The sequence below is a fragment of the Dreissena polymorpha genome, chromosome 3 (genome assembly GCF_020536995.1).
Source record: "Dreissena polymorpha isolate Duluth1 chromosome 3, UMN_Dpol_1.0, whole genome shotgun sequence".
NCBI lineage: Eukaryota > Metazoa > Mollusca > Bivalvia > Myida > Dreissenidae > Dreissena > Dreissena polymorpha.
Genome location: NC_068357.1, coordinates 10,643,262 through 10,654,503, shown reverse-complemented (window position 1 = coordinate 10,654,503; position 11,242 = coordinate 10,643,262). Strand labels below are relative to the sequence as shown.

At 32.3% G+C, this 11,242-nt stretch overlaps 1 protein-coding gene and 1 long non-coding RNA gene across 2 annotated transcripts; both read left to right on the top strand.

The window, feature by feature from the left end:
* Window positions 1-4,543, top strand: LOC127873037 (uncharacterized). Its single transcript, XR_008045908.1, has 3 exons — window positions 1-56; window positions 3,747-3,816; window positions 4,469-4,543. It is a non-coding gene; the product is annotated as an uncharacterized LOC127873037 (long non-coding RNA).
* An 859-nt stretch (window positions 4,544-5,402) lies between these two features.
* Window positions 5,403-10,346, top strand: LOC127871163 (matrilin-2-like). Its single transcript, XM_052413894.1, has 5 exons — window positions 5,403-5,487; window positions 7,785-7,916; window positions 8,251-8,370; window positions 8,714-8,842; window positions 9,297-10,346. The coding sequence occupies exons 1-5, from the start codon at window positions 5,403-5,405 to the stop codon at window positions 9,359-9,361; spliced, it is 531 nt and encodes a 176-aa protein (XP_052269854.1). The 3' UTR covers window positions 9,362-10,346.
* The last annotated feature ends 896 nt before the right edge of the window (window positions 10,347-11,242 follow it).

The window sequence follows — 11,242 nt, the reverse complement described above, 5'->3', positions numbered from 1 at the left end:
CGTTCTTAGTTTTTCACACAGTGCATTTTTAGGATCAGTGTATTGTGGAAACGGCGGTAAGTTGCATTTTCGACCTTTTTTAAGAACATTTATTTCGTTTGTGTGTTCGTCACCGTTTTAAAATCAGCAAAAAGATGACAGCAAACGTTCAAAGCAATTCAACTTTACAAATTAAAACCAACTGACAGAAAAGCTTTGATTGCGTTTTTGTAATACGGATGAATGCGGTATAAAATGAGACAAAGCACTGAACTGATTAAAATATATGATAATGCACCACAAAGTGAATTAAATTAGTATATGAACAGTATTTACAGTGTCTGGTAGCAAATGCCAAGCAAGCTGCATATATTCGTTTTGATTAGCTAAAACCATATTAGCCGCGTTGTGTAAAAATGGGTCGAACGCCATATGTGGCCAGCGTTTCTCCATACCAGCCTGCGCAATCTGGAGCTACGCTTGCCGAATATAAGAAAAGCCTGATTACCAAATACCGCTGGTCACTTGGTTTCTAATATATAGACTCCCATTAAATCCGGAGTTGAGTACAGTCGCATTTTAGCATGAAATTTATCAGACGAATCAAAACGATAGTTTAATATTGTTTTACATATACTGCGTATTTCGTCTCGAATGCACTTGAAATGCAAAATAATGCATAAATTCCAATGCGATAAAATTTAGAATGATATTATATAAAAGTAATACAGTTTGTTCTAGATCCATGGATTAAGTATTTACGACTTAATATTACAACCATTTGTTTGACATTCATTAAAACACAAAACGCAATCTGAGGTATGGTTCGAGAGGCCATGTATTGCTTTCAATAGAAATACTGTTTGCGTTTAATTCTGACACATTATGTTTGGTTTTAAAATCTTAAGACTGAACGAAACAAATACCGATTGCATACATGTATCCTCGACATACATTATTTGTTCTCGAATATGTTAAAAGTTAATTAATTATAAAAATTTGCACAGTTGAAAAAAGGAAAAGTACTTGTTTGTATATTTGGACTATTAATAAACAGGCTCTTGAAATTGTTGATGAATTCTGCTACTTGGGCCTTAAACTTCACTACACTAGTAATATATCTAAAGCTATTAAGGCAAATAATGAACAAGCCTTAAAAGCTTACAATCATTTTATGTCCATTTTTAGTAAAGTGAAGCTTAGTTCTAAAACAAAACTCGCTCTATTTGACTCCCTAGTTGTTCCAATTATTCTATATGGATCTAAAATATGGAGAATTTACAACATGAAAGAAGTAGATAAACTTAATTTTAAAAACTATTCTTGGTGTACGCTCACAGACCTCTAATGCTGCTGTTTTGGGTGAATAAGGCAGATTTCCTCTTAATATAATATGTAAAAAACGTGCCCTCAGTTATTGCGTTAGAATTAAGTAAAAACCCGGAAGCTTTGATGCACACTGTTTATAACGAACAATCTGTTCTTCACAATGAGAATACTAATAATAACACAAATATGTGGTGAGCATTTGTAAAACAATTAGATCAACTAGGGCATGGAATATTTTACAATAATTTAAATAAAAGCTGTAATTATTCTAATGAAATTAACCAGAGAATAAAGATCAGTTTATACAAAATTGGCACGATGCAGTTTATAAACAACCGAAATTAGAATAATACAGAATGATTAAGACTGAATTCGCTTATGAAAAATATTTAGATTGCATCAATGATAAAAATAATAAACAACAGTTATCCAGATTAAGACTTAGCACTCATAAATTATAAATAGAGACTGGTAGATATAATAACATACCCAGAGATGAACGTAAATGTAAACTAAGTAACGCAAACACCCTTGAATCGGAATATCACTTCTTTCTTACTTGCTCCATCTGCAAAGATCTACGAAATAAAATTATATTCGATCTAACTGGCCAAACTTAGTTAAATTTAAAAATATAAATAAAAATATTAAAATTATGCTATCTTGTCAAAATACTTCAGTAATTAATAATGTTGCCAGATTCATTACTTATGCCATGAAACTCCGTGATGAAAAATTAGAAGTATTTGCTGCTTCTTAAATTAATATTGTATGAAACCGTCAATATATTGTTTATTTATTACTTGTTTTATTTCTCTCACAAAGCTATCAATACATTTACCTTTGTAAATGATGTTTGAACACTTAACATTGTAATTTATGTATATAATTATGTTTTTTGTATTGTATTAATGCACTTTGACTATAATTTGTTAACTTGTATGTAAATGATCAAAGGCATTTTGCCGATGTTGCAATAAAAAAACTTGAAACTTGAACTACATGTATTGTAAGCAACAATCTATTTTTTGTAGTAGTTTAACTTTCTGTAGCCATTAGTGTGTTGCGTTTGTATTTATATATTTTATACCGTAATATTTGACAAGGCAAACATTTATTGGTGTAAATTATGCCCAGTTCACAAATTGTGGACGTAATTGTTTGTTTAATTGAAAATTATAAATCTAACATGATAAACATCATATTTAATGACATTAATGGGGAAAAATAATTTAGTTCTTATTATATTACAATATTTTTACCAAGTTAAATCATTCAAATTGGTTTAACAATTACGTCAGGCATTATTTTTTACTTTTTCTTATCGAAAAACTACAGCTAGGGAAAATTTAACTCAGTGCTTACTTCTCTCATCGGGTTAAAGTAAAATTGTTCCAAATATGAAACGACGCAACGTTTATTTGCTTGTTTCAAATGTAATGTAAAATCACAGCATTTTGTATAAAAACAGTTTTATTTAAAAATGGTTTACGATAAAAAAAAATATCAAAGAAAATACAAAATAAGGATTTAATTATGTTTAAAAAAAATAATATGTAGATCAACCAGTCATATAGCTGTGCGAAGGATGCGACAAGGGGGGTCAGCGCAGCTGAGAGTATCAACAAACAATAATATGTGAATGAGTTGACTACATAGTCGATTCTTCCGATTCAAGAAAATATCTTTTATACAGTTGTGCTTTTATGTATCCATGCACCCTTCTTGCAATATATAAATATTTACATTATTATCCAATAAACCATTGCTTAAAGTAATACATGTGAAAAAAATAAGGTCCCGCATATGCCGATAAACAGTAAAAAGTAACTTTATAACAACAGCGATGATGTTTAAATATAAAAAAAAGATAACTCAAACATAGCGACAATTATCACTTCTATAGAAAAATTGGAAGTATACCATTGCGAAGTATCGGTAATCAATTCGATATAAATCTCGATAGTATGTTTATATTTTCGAATCTTATCAATAAAAAATACCTTTATTTTACAACGTCCATCGTGTTTTCATAATATTTGACCTGATACTTCATTAAATGTGTGCGTAAAGTACTCCGCCGTGTCTTAAAAAGGCGAATTGTATCGTATGTATAGTAATTATATGTGGGCGTAAACAGTAACGTATTAATATTATTATTACCGCTTAAGTTCACTGTGATATCACATGTATTTTACGCAAGCGAATTTAGTCATGATCATGATCTGAAAACGTAGAAAAAAATTGAGAAAACTATTAAATACTCGATACTTAAATGGTTACATTGATGTTTTTGTAAACTTTGCGGTTTATTTGCGACCGGCGCTCTATCCCACGTACCATAGTTAAGTCATGTTTTTTTAGTTAATCGTATAACCACTTTCCAAAGCAATAAAGTCAACGTTGTAAATATTTCACAATTTTCCGTTTACTTTCAGATGGCTTTTCAGACGATTTTCGTATTTGTGGCTGCAGTTTGTCTCGTTTTATCAGTTAATGCAGCAGTCAGTAAGTTTCAAGTTTACAAATAGATTTTTAAAATTGTTTCTTTTAATTGTGTACGGCATGCGCGTTCATTTGCTTTGCCTATTTTAAGAGTTGAATCATACGCTTACCGAAAAGGTGTGAGTTGTTAAACGAGTCCACAGTGAGAGATACAATCCAGCATACCTCGCAGTAGACTTTTTTTAATACTTTTATACTTAAGTTTCCAAAATATCGACCAGAAGCGTTACACTTCATTTGAGGTCAAGAGAATGCGAGAGATTTCATTATATAAAATGAAAATGTGAACGCCCCACCTCCTGACGGCAATGATTTTCAATGGACCGGATACCGTTTTAACTCGGCTGTTGTAAGCAAATTGCATGGCGATTTGGCAAATATTTGGCTTCAAGAGTGTAAACAAGGTTTCAGAATAGTCATATAATGAAAGTGTCCCCCTCACGTTCCATTCGTATAATTTGTCCGAATTTGACAGAGTTCATAAATATTGGAAAATAATGCCACAATGTAATGTTTTAAAGGGACGTGACTGATTTATAGTTTATAAAAAACGACGATTCGCTAGATTGCTAGAATACTTGTTTCGGAAATTGTGTCGCCACCCTTAGATACACATATTTATACAAATGGTATGTATGTAATATATCTATTCCAGCTATTGGTACAACTACCTGTACCCTGGCGGGAACTACGTGTACTGATGGCAGCTATTGCGACGCCGTGACACTGACATGCAAATGTCCTGCCTACACGACGGCGGGGACTGCCGCCTGTGTCCTTAAGAGTTCGTATCTACTTTATACATGCTAAGCTGTTTTTGCAGTGCGTGTTTTCTACTGCGAAGTAAATCTCAACCACTGGCCAAAAAAGGAAAACAATCAAACATTTATCAATTTGAAAACAAAACAGAAATTGTACAATTTAAAAAGGAGAATAATAAAGCTTTTGTGATGTATTTGTATTGAACTTTAGTGATCGATTTTATATACATGAACCAAAATACCGTTCATTGTAAATCTAGCTATAAGAAAGTTTGAATTTATTGGCTTGCAGCGTGCACAGTTGCGACGGTTGCGGCCGACTGCACGGCTCTGGACTCCAACTCGGAATGTGCTGGAACGCCACTCGTATGTACGTGCAAATCTACCCATCTGCTGGGCTTAGAAGGAAAATGCTCTCTTAGTAAGTAGTTGGATTAAAACAGATAGCATTTAATATAAAGTTTAGTTTTAAGTTCGCAGGATTACGTATGAAACGAAAAGTCAAAAAGGAAGCCTGAAGCACACGACTTATTTTTATGTAACGGACTTGTAATAAAGACTTTTTTGTAAATAAAGCGGAAACATTTCGATTAAACTTGTAATCTGGGAATGTAATGAAAAACAATGACCATTATACACTGGATCTTGCAAGACGTGTTAAACGTCATAATAGAATCGAGTGCATGTTATTTTATCTCAATTCTAATTTCTTAACAAAATGCATTTACGTCATTGAATGTATTTCGAGACTACTGTTTAATAATATTGATATTTCTTAATAAAGAATGCGTCGCCGATACAACCTGTACAGCTGTTGATGCCAATTCAATGTGTACTGGAACCGTCGCTGCCACAGACAGATGCAAATGTAAAACCGGGTATATCCTCGGGAGTGACGGAAAATGTTCAAATGGTAAGTTCTGTTTCTTAAAATGTATACTGCCAAAAACTGCCTGTGTTCATAAATAGTCAAACAGTTAAAAATACTTCCTGTGTAATAGTTGCCGCAGTCTAGTTGCACTAATTTGCCATAATAAGAACTTTTCTCAAACAGAACTAGTTCCTACTCTCTAGGCATTAACATTTATAACAAGACGATTTCAGAGATGCATAACAATATCTAAGAATATTGAGATATCATAAGGAGCATGCTTCAAATAAGTAAAATATAAAATACAGCGAAAACTTATTTTTTGTATAGTTTATATGATTTCGGTCCCACCACAGATTATATGAAATGTTCTAACAAATTGGTTATACGTATACATATGTAACATAATCTTTCTCTTCTTGGATGGGATTTTAACACTGTAGATATAATTTAGATAAATTGAACCGTCGATCAGTTACAAATAACAAATGTTATATATGGCGTTTAAAAATCAACTTAATTGAGTTTACAAATGGCATTCAGACACGTTATGTCGATTACATGTATGCAATAATTGATTTCTCATCACATTGCAAATTGTCTCGCATATTGCATCATTTCACCAAGGTTCAAGACGGACCACTAAATATTATCAATTCAAATCGATTTATATTCTAATTGCAGATGTCCGTGGTATTTTAAAATGAAATAGCTCATATATACTATTTGAAAATGAAAATGGAACCAAATAATGCCGATGGTGGTTTTAAAATGTTACATGTTGACCTCTTAAAATTCTTCGGCAGAAGTTGTGTAAAAAAAATTATATTTAAACCAGATTCAAAACTAGTTAGAATATATATATATAACGACATGCTACGTTATTATGCCAAAATGTTGATTTTTGTATTTCTTTGGAAAAAAGAAGAAATACCAATACAAAAACAAATTATATTGAATAATTATTGTGGACGGAGCGAAAATAAAACTTACTTTGTAAAAAATGGTTCGAAAGAGGTATTCAATATGTTGAACACATATATGACTTCCAGGAAAGAAAAATGTACAGTTGTCAATATATAATAAATTTTTATGAAATAGTTAACGAAGACATTATACAATTCCTAAAAATCGTCACACTTATGTCTGTTGAAAAGAAAAGTAAATTTAAAGAAAACTATATACATTATTTCAAAAACGCAGTACGTGCGTAACGAAATGACAGAACAAACAACAGATTGCGAACCAAACCTTATTTCGTCATTACAGACGTTGTAAATTGCGTTGTAGTATTATTGGCTAAATATGTTATATTAGAGGGGCCTTTTCACAGATTTTGGCATGTTTTTAAGTTTGTCATTCAATGCTTTATATTGATAAATGTAAACATTGGGTCTAAAAATCTCCAGTAAAAAAAAAACAAGACTACAAATAAAGAATTTAAAAAAACGTAACCCTCAACGGGGCTCTAACCACTGACCCCCTGGAGCCATGGAGCAAAAGTCAATCGCTCTACCCACTAGACTAACCGCTCTCATTACATGATCGTCGTATTTTTCACTTTATATATGCAATCCTCGTAGTATCAAAAATACAACAACAGAACTCTCCAAATTATTAAATCGTTTCGCGTTGCAACGCTTTATAATTTTCAGGTTTTTAAATCGTCAAAAGTTGCACATAATGGATATTTTAGAGCATGGTAAATGTTCGGTATTACTGTTTCCTCTTGACAACGCAAAGTAACTTAATTTAATATTCTACACGCTGTGCGCATTTTATGCTTAATTTACACGCCTACCTTAGGCAGTCTTTCAATGTACTTTTTGCCATTAGAAAGCATACTATAAAGCAACACTCACTCTTGTTTTATTGTTTTAAGTATTTTTTGTCCATACTACCTTTACTTGCGTAATGTTATTTCATATTGGTTAATATATAAATCGTTTATGAATTTGACACGGATCTAAACATATTTTACTTACACCAACAAAAGTCTTCATAGATGTTATGTACCATAATAAATATCCAAATACTTCGTGAAACTAATATACTAATTCTGTGTAGTTTAAACAAAATATAAACTATTTTATATGAAGCATATTATATGTTTAACGATGAAAAATAACGAACTGCCAAAATGTTCAAACAAATTTGACTAAAATGACACGTTTTCAGTTTAACAAGATTTCACTTGGAAATCACAGTCATGTTTTTGAGGAACTAGACCAATTTATACAATATGACGACTGCTCGAATACTAGTTTTATAGAATTTCGTCATCCACTTTAGGTACACACATTTGTGTAAGTGCAATGTATGTACGTTATCTGTTACAGCTCTTGGTAAAGTCTGCACCACGGCTGGATCAGAGTGTGCCTCTGTAACAAACAGCCTTTGCGACGCCGCGGCACTAACATGCAAGTGTCCTGCGTATATGACGACATCGACCACCGCCTGTACCGCAAAAAGTTCGTATCGACTCTATAATGCTGAATTGATTTTTATGTAATTCATACTCTCCTGCAAATTTATGCTTAAACAATGACCATAAAAGGAGAAAACCCTTTTTAATCAGAGCAAAAATAAGAAATCGTCAAATTTTAAAAGGAATATATAATAAAGCTTTTTTAAGTCATTTGTTTTTAACTTTAGTGATCGGCTGTACAGTAACCAAATAACGTTTAATATGTAGCATTATATATAATAAAGTTGGCTTAATTGACTTGCAGCGTGCGTACAGTAACCAAGATACGGTTCATTGTAGATCTAGCTATAAGAAAGTTTGAATTTATTGGCTTGCAGCGTGCACAGTTGCGGCCGACTGCACGGCCCTGGACTCCAGCTCGGAATGTGCTGGAAATCCGCTCGTATGTGCGTGCAAATCTACCCATCTGCTGGGCAACGAAGGGAAATGCTCCCTAAGTACGTAGTTTGAAGAAAAACAGATAGCATTTAATAAAAGATATTGTGTAATTAAGTTAATAATGGTTTAGGATTTCGCAGGATTACGTATGAAATGAAAGCTAAAATAGAAAGCCACATAAACACGACTTGTTTTAATGAAACTGCCATTTAAAAACGATTTTTGTAAATAAAGCCGAAATAATGCGATTCGACTTCTTATTGCATGGATCTCGAAAGTCGTGTTAGACATCATATTAGAATTGATTCAATGTTAATTTATATGTATTCTAATTTTTCTTAACACAGTACATAAATTCATTCAAGAACACCACTTAACAGCATTAATTGTTCTTTATAAAAGAATGCCAAGCCGACACAACGTGTACAGCTGCTGATGCCAACTCGAAATGTTCCGGCGCCGCTAACACAGACAAATGCCAGTGCAACACTGGGTATAAACTCGGGACTGATGGAAAATGTGCTAAATCCAGTAAGTTTTGTTTCTTAGAAAGCGTTATCCAAAATCGTATTCCTTTGTAAATATGACATTATATACATCATTCATAAGGAACTAAGGTAATATTTGTATTATAGATCACTTCACTGTTGTTTCCTATGTGTTGATAAAGAAACTCAACTCATGGACAAACTGTATTTCATTGGAATGAATTCTTGTGTTCCACGCATGTACCATTTACAAATATTATATATTGTGCTTCAAAACTGCACGATGGTAACTTTCCTTTCTACAAAATGTTCGTTCTTATTTGGCATTAAAACACGAGCATAAAACTGCGCGTTTTCTAACCATAATATGGATCCGTCCTTGTGCCCCATATAACATACGCAAACTCTTTCTAAACCAGTTTCGTAATTGGTATGTTAATATATGAACTCACTTTGTACAATGACCGTGATCTGCTGTTTTTTCGGTAATTTTACAGACGCAGCTGGTGTTTTCGCATCGATGGCCCTTCTTCTGATCTGTTTTCTGACAACTAAGTTCTAGATGAAACGGACGCCACACACACAAAACTACTATGTTTCATTTCAACAGAATTGCTTCTTAAAATAATCTTCATTATTTATACTGAACTTAAAAGGAAATATTGTAACGGGTAGGCTAAATCGAACGTATTAAAAATGAACGTATCGTTCTTAAACTAATTGTATAACCTGTTAACTATAGAAGATTCACAAAGTTTACAAACATATTAATTCAAATGTATTTACTGTCAATGACTATCTTAATAATAAATAACTTAATTTTTTTCTTTTTCGGTCCACTATATGTTTTCAACAAGTTTAATGTGTATATATCAGATGAATGTCCGTTTAGATCAGTCATGCAAATCTATGTCGTACAAATAATATAGTGTCTTAAACTTAAAAACAAATAATCAAAATATCGTAAAGACGTTAATATATATTGTCCTGTTTGTTTGAACTATTTTTTATTTTGATTACTGTTTTTTGTTGTAAAGCATGTTGCCTTATAAGATGTGTAAACAATAGTTAAATGTTTAACACTGAAATGTTACAATCAAAATATCAAAGTATTGCAATTTTGTCAACAGGTTTCACCTCCTTGCAAAACCACTATTTTTCATTGCAAACTGTCGAAAATGGAAAATGAATTAAAATTATAAGAGAAACTATACGAGTCAGCTACCAAACATTAAAATCAAATAAAATGTTTATGTGTGAGGAAACTAAACCATATCTTGCTTGGGATATTCTGTGACTAATGCACTTGATATTAGTTTTATGGCCTGAATAGCATGTTTACATCTGTAAAACAGGCATATATGATCTTGCAAGTATGGTTTGTATGATCACATGAACATCTTTTTACGTTCAACTGAAAACTGGATGCTTAATTTGATTTTTGCTTGCATTTTACTATGTTTAACATATTGGTTAGGCAATGTCTTCTTCTTATCTTTGCTTTTTTGTTTGCTGTTTTATTTAATAAACTTGTATCAATGAAGGAGTTTGCTATTTTTGTATTTGTTTTTTTTTCAGTTCAACTTATAAAAGTAAATAATCTTCATCTGAAACACTTAAGAATAAAACCCTCCTGAAATGTGTAACAAGGGACAAAATTGTCACAAAACCAGGTTTTCAATGTGAAAAAAGTCAGATAAAGGGAGACAACTAAAACTGAACTGATTGTGCCACACACCGTCCCATGATGGTGAACAAATGTGCCAAATGATTTTAAAATCTCACAATGAATGACATAGATATGGCGTGAACAAGCTCATTTATGGCCATTTTTGACCATTGAACTCAATGTGTGACCTTGACCTTAGATATATCGACATAATTCTTTCGCGCGACACACCGGCTAATGATGGTGAACAAATGTGCAAAATGATTTTAAAATCTCACAATGAACGACAAAGTTATGGCCTGGACAAGCTTGTTCCGCCCGCCAGCCTGCCCGCCGACATTCGCCAATCTAATAACCCGTTTTTTCCTTCAGAAAACCTGGTTAAAAATGTGAAGGTGTATTTAAATATTTAACCGAATAAGTAAATACGTTTGTGGTTATTCCGTTCCAGGAAAACATTCTGACACGATTTACAGTCAACCAGATTTTTCAACGAAGTATCGTTGCTTACCCTCCAAATTAACAATGCACACAAAACAATACAATATACTTTGTTTTGATGATTTTCAGTAAATACAAAACGCTTATGTTATTTTGATGCGTAGCATTTCAACCAGTTCCTCCAAAACTATGTTAAAAAATTAATTATCACAATCCTAAATAGTTGCATACGAATCGGAAGATAAACAATATGTTTTTTTTCTAAATTGCTACACGAGACATACATTAGGTTAAATCAACAATTAATATAATCTGTGCATGGAAAACAAATGG

Coding starts and splice junctions, on each gene's coding strand:
- LOC127871163 (XM_052413894.1), top strand. CDS start 5,403: ATGTGTACTGGAACCGTCGCTGCCACAGACAGATGCAAATGTAAAACC. Junction 7,917..8,250: donor CACCGCCTGTACCGCAAAAA/GTTCGTATCGAC, acceptor ATTGGCTTGCAG/CGTGCACAGTTGCGGCCGAC. Junction 8,843..9,296: donor TGGAAAATGTGCTAAATCCA/GTAAGTTTTGTT, acceptor GTAATTTTACAG/ACGCAGCTGGTGTTTTCGCA.